Source organism: Aplysia californica, unplaced genomic scaffold (assembly GCF_000002075.1).
Source record: "Aplysia californica isolate F4 #8 unplaced genomic scaffold, AplCal3.0 scaffold00058, whole genome shotgun sequence".
Lineage (NCBI taxonomy): Eukaryota > Metazoa > Mollusca > Gastropoda > Aplysiida > Aplysiidae > Aplysia > Aplysia californica.
Window position 1 is genome coordinate 694,988 of NW_004797328.1, and position 4,627 is coordinate 699,614.

At 39.8% G+C, this 4,627-nt stretch overlaps 1 protein-coding gene across 1 annotated transcript; it reads left to right on the plus strand.

The window, feature by feature from the left end:
• Positions 1-897: 897 nt before the first annotated feature.
• Positions 898-4,556, plus strand: LOC106011120 (prolyl 4-hydroxylase subunit alpha-1; the record flags this gene model as incomplete). The annotated part of the gene is given in 3 exon segments (XM_013079621.2): positions 898-966; positions 2,988-3,084; positions 4,164-4,556. Coding segments are annotated over 3 exon segments (234 nt in total), but the record flags the coding sequence as incomplete, so codon positions are not given.
• Positions 4,557-4,627: the final 71 nt, after the last annotated feature.

The following is a 4,627-nucleotide window of genomic DNA, read 5'->3' on the forward strand; positions in this document are numbered from 1 at the left end:
GTGTGTGTATGAGTGTATGTGTGTGTGTATGAGTGTGTGTGTGTGTGTGTGTGTGTGTGTGTGTGTGCGCGCGCGTGCGAGTTACGCTGTTATTAGGTTTTGATACGGTAACGTTTTATGTGAGTAATTATGTAGGCACCGACGTGCCAAGAGTCAGGTTTTTCTTTCTTGTTTTGGCAAGAGTTTTTACGGTGCTTAATGTATACGTGTAGCGAGGACATGTTATTTCGTGATACTATCCCTGTGTCAGTTGATATAGGCCTCACCATTGAACGCAGAGGACATGAGTTCAATTCGCAGGCGGGGAGAATCAAACTTTCTATCGTGTGTCTCAGTCTTTCTTTTAAAACGTTGCATCCCAGCAAGCCCAGGATTTCTCAGACAGACATGATCAAGGCCCGCCCCCGAAATGATCTAAATAATGTTGACGGTGGCGTAAAAACATTTGTAAATAAAATAAAAGAAAAAAAGTCAGAGTCACATTTTTCTCACTGTGGCGTGGAAATGATATTTAAAGACGCTGTTCCCGCTTGTAACTTTCGACTGCTCTGAAGAGACTCTTTTGGTACTGAAAGCGGCATAATACACGCACAACTTTGAATCTGCTTAATAATATGCTCTTTCATTCTTTTTACGAATACCAACAACAGTTTATCAATATCAGTATTGACATACTATCTCGACAGCAGAGATTTATCTTGCATTACTTTTGTTCTAAATATCTGGATGACAGGAACAACGGGCATTTCGTACCACTTTTATTCTTAAAACACTGCTGAGAAAACCAGGAAAAAGAACATTTTGTGTTACAATTACTTCGAAGAACTAGTGAGAAAAATCCTGAAGAAATAAACATGTTGTGCATTTTGTTCTATATCTTGTTGTTTTCCCCCTCAGATGTCCGACGTTACAGCCGGTGGTGCTACTGTCTTCCCATCTCTCAACGTTTTTGTACAACCTGTAAAGGTATATCGTGATGTGTCCCAGCTGTGTGTGTGTGTCTTCGGAACGGAAGAGTTGCATCTAGAAAGCCTTTTGAATTAATTTAATTTCTTTTTCCCTATGGTCAAGTTACTATCTCCTTCGTTTTGATTCCCACAGACTCCACCAACGTCATTCGCTGGCAATAGAAACTACTTTATTATAGAGCGACATTTTAGAATTGGGGACAAATTACCATGAAAGTAATCGAAGCTAAAACGAATGCTTTATTCTCAATGTTTGTACACCCTTTGCGTTGAAGTCGGCTTTCAGCCATGGTCTCAGACCACGTAATGATCGATATCGAGAATTTGAACAATTTGTATCGAACACCCCCCCTTGCCCGTTTCCTCCCCCTGAAACCGAAATAACGTTGACAGCCGTTTTGAAGTTGCGCCGCTTCAATTAACCATTAACATTTAATCAGAACTGCCCTTAGATCTATACCCCTTCTGCAGGGCGTTTGTCAGCTCTTTTAGTCACATTATGGACTACAGAGCTGACGGCCTTTGTTCAAATATCAGATTAGTCGCTCTTGATCCGGGTGATTTTGTGGAGTTTTCAAGCTTCTCAACCCATTTGGCTAGGTTTTAATCGGAGATTGACGTTAAATTCGAAAGTCTCGTCTCTTAAATAAAGCAACAACAACAACAAACAAACAAAACAAACAAATAAACAAACAAACACACAAATAAACAAATCCAAACAAAACCCCAATACTTACGAGTATTCGTTCCACTTACCAAAGCTAACAGCATTCATCAGCCGTACCCATTACCCTAATGAGTCTTTAAACAGCCAGCCTTCCTAAACATCAAGCAACTTTTAACCTCACAACAGAAGGACCATTAACTCTAGCTTTGTGGCTGCAGACCGTAATGTTATTTTGATGTGGTGACGTCATCTTTGATACTTTTTCTGAGTTTAGAAAAAAAGTATTTTTAACAATGTTAAAGCTTGTCAGATGGCGCTCATATGACCTTATGCAGTTGCGAACGCCGTAAAACCTCTACTAGAAACAAAAACAAAAAAGCTTGTCAGAGCAGTTCAAGTTTATACATGTATCAAAAGGAAAAAAACAACTTTGTAACAAATGCAGGTGTTAGATGGTGGTTGTTAACTCTGTAAAGACGTAGAGGAAACATATCCTGGTCAGTAACAGACCAAAGGTCAAGTTGGGGCACACCTTGAATCATCATACATTAAATCAGAAATGTGAATTTGCATATTATTTCATAGCACGCTTGTTGTAGCCTGAATTTAAAAGTTTCAGGTGAAGAAGACAGAATGAAACAATATGAATAGTTAACAACGTTGCTATGCTTCTTTTAAGCCTAGTTGAATGAACATATAGGTCGTTCCCAGTGATTTAATCGGGAGGACAGTGGAATAGCGATCAATTTTACCTCTCTAATTGTTGGCGAAAGAAAGGGGTTTTTTTAATTTGGAAGAGCGAGCAGCTCCTAAGTAGAGATATGATTATTTTCTTTTTAGGTTAATCGATACCAACTCTTCATATTTCCCCTCTGCATTCAACAGGATTGGCACCGTCTTCATACGTTTATCCTTTATAGCAGCATTTCCAATGAAAAAAAAAGTCCTGTTCTTTTCCGAATTGAAAGCCGTCAACTATGATGACACATACAGACACCAAACAGACCGACTGAAACTCTCGACTAAATAGATTTCCCCCCACAAGAAAACGATCCTTTTTCGGTTTCATTTAAGCGTTATTGGCGTTTGTGGTGTAGCGGTTAGGCGCTTCGACGTCGTACGCAGAACACTCGAGTTCGAATACCGTGTGGGGTTAATTTTCAAGAAGTATCTCGGTCTTTCTGCTTAGATGTTGTATCCCTCTCAGCCTGACTTGGCCGAGATCTGAATTGGGTCGATTGGGATGTAGAATCACCTTTTTATAAAGAAAACCACAGTGAAATCAACCATATTATTATGACTCTGTCTCCCAAGGTTTAATAATCACCACAATTCAACTTTTGCCTCCACAGTGCAGCGCTGTCTTTTGGCACAACCTACTGGCCAGTGGTCAGCCCGACACGCGCATGGTGCACGCTGGATGTCCGGTGCTCATGGGTGACAAGTGGGGTAAGTCAGAGCTTGTTCACTTTCGTCTGACCGCGGTTAAGACAAGGTAAAATGAAAGCTCCTATCTTTTAATACGAGTCTATAAGTTTGGCGACCAACAGAATCTGAAAGCACATTCCTACAGGTCACTGCAAACTAAGGTTCCGACACGTTTTCTTTGCTGTTAGCCCAAAGAGGGTCAAACAATTACAAGGCGTTTACAGCATACACCTGGACATTAAAAAGTTGATATATTTTCCTCAACACCCCACTAAAGTGGAGGCGTCTAGATGATAGAGGGATGAAATCTATAAGCTTACATTGAAATGTTTCGACAGGGTGGTGTCGCTGTCCCAAAATGAGCAATTTGTACAGTATATTAATGTAAATGAATTATTATATTGATCCTGTGTATACATCCAAAGAACGGCTTTCAATAAAGGGCCCAAAGAGAAACTCCTTTTATAAAAATTACTGGGTCAAGATTTTAAAAAAACCAACCCATTTTTGTTTGGACGCTGGCCTGCTGAAGTAAAATGCAAAGTTTCGTGGGCACAGAAAAAATGAATAAATGAGCAATTTTTTTTTTACGCGAACAGACGAAAGTGAACAAGCTATAGCAGGTCGGCTGCAAATAAAAGAGGCGTTGAAGGGGGTAAGAGTCAAATGCAGAACCGGTGTCTTTGGGGTCGCAGTTAGGTGTTCAGCTGTGACACGCAGGAGGCAAGAGTTCGATTTCTGAGTTGGGAGATTTTTCTATCGAGTATCTCGGTCTTTCTGCTGGGATGTCGTATCCCTCTCAGCCTTAGTTGGTCATGTCAGGCAGGGTTGGAAGTCCGCCTGTTAAATTATCTAAATTATGTCAAAAGGGGCATAAAAAGCCTACAAACGTATTTAATTTGTAGATGCAGAAATAAGGGGGGGGGGGTAGATATTGATAAAAGGGAGGAAGGAGGGCGAAGAAGGTAGCAGAAAGGATGCAGTCTGCTTGACCAGTTTTAATGTTTTATATCTTCCTATGTCGGTTTTCTAAATTTTGTTTTTTCTTTCTTTATATATTATTTACGTGTTCGAAACATAGTTTATGTTTTTCTCCACAGTGTCCAATAAATGGATTAGAGAATCTTGCCAGGTGTTCCGCTCTCCCTGTGTGAAGACAGCCTGGTGATTTTTAGTGGCAGTTAAACATACATGTAACTGTCTGTCTGTCTGTCTGTCTGTCTGTCTGTCTGTCTGTCTGTCTGTCTGTCTGTCTGTCTGTCTGTCTGTCTGTCTGTTACAATTTATCAGCTTAAGAAAGTTTGCTTTAATTTTGCTATCCTGTTAATTTCATAGCGCTGTGTCCTTAACTTTCCATGAGATGTAACGCTTTCTGGTGCAATTACTAACTACACAGCATGCTTCACTTTATGAACATGATACTGTAAGCTATCTATTCTTGCTCTTGTTCTTGTTCTTAGTCTCGTTCTTGTTCTTTGTCTTCTTCTTTTGTCTCCAAGGCTTCTTCTACTTTAATTTCTGCTTCTTATTTTTGTTTTTAAAATAATAATAATAATAATAATAA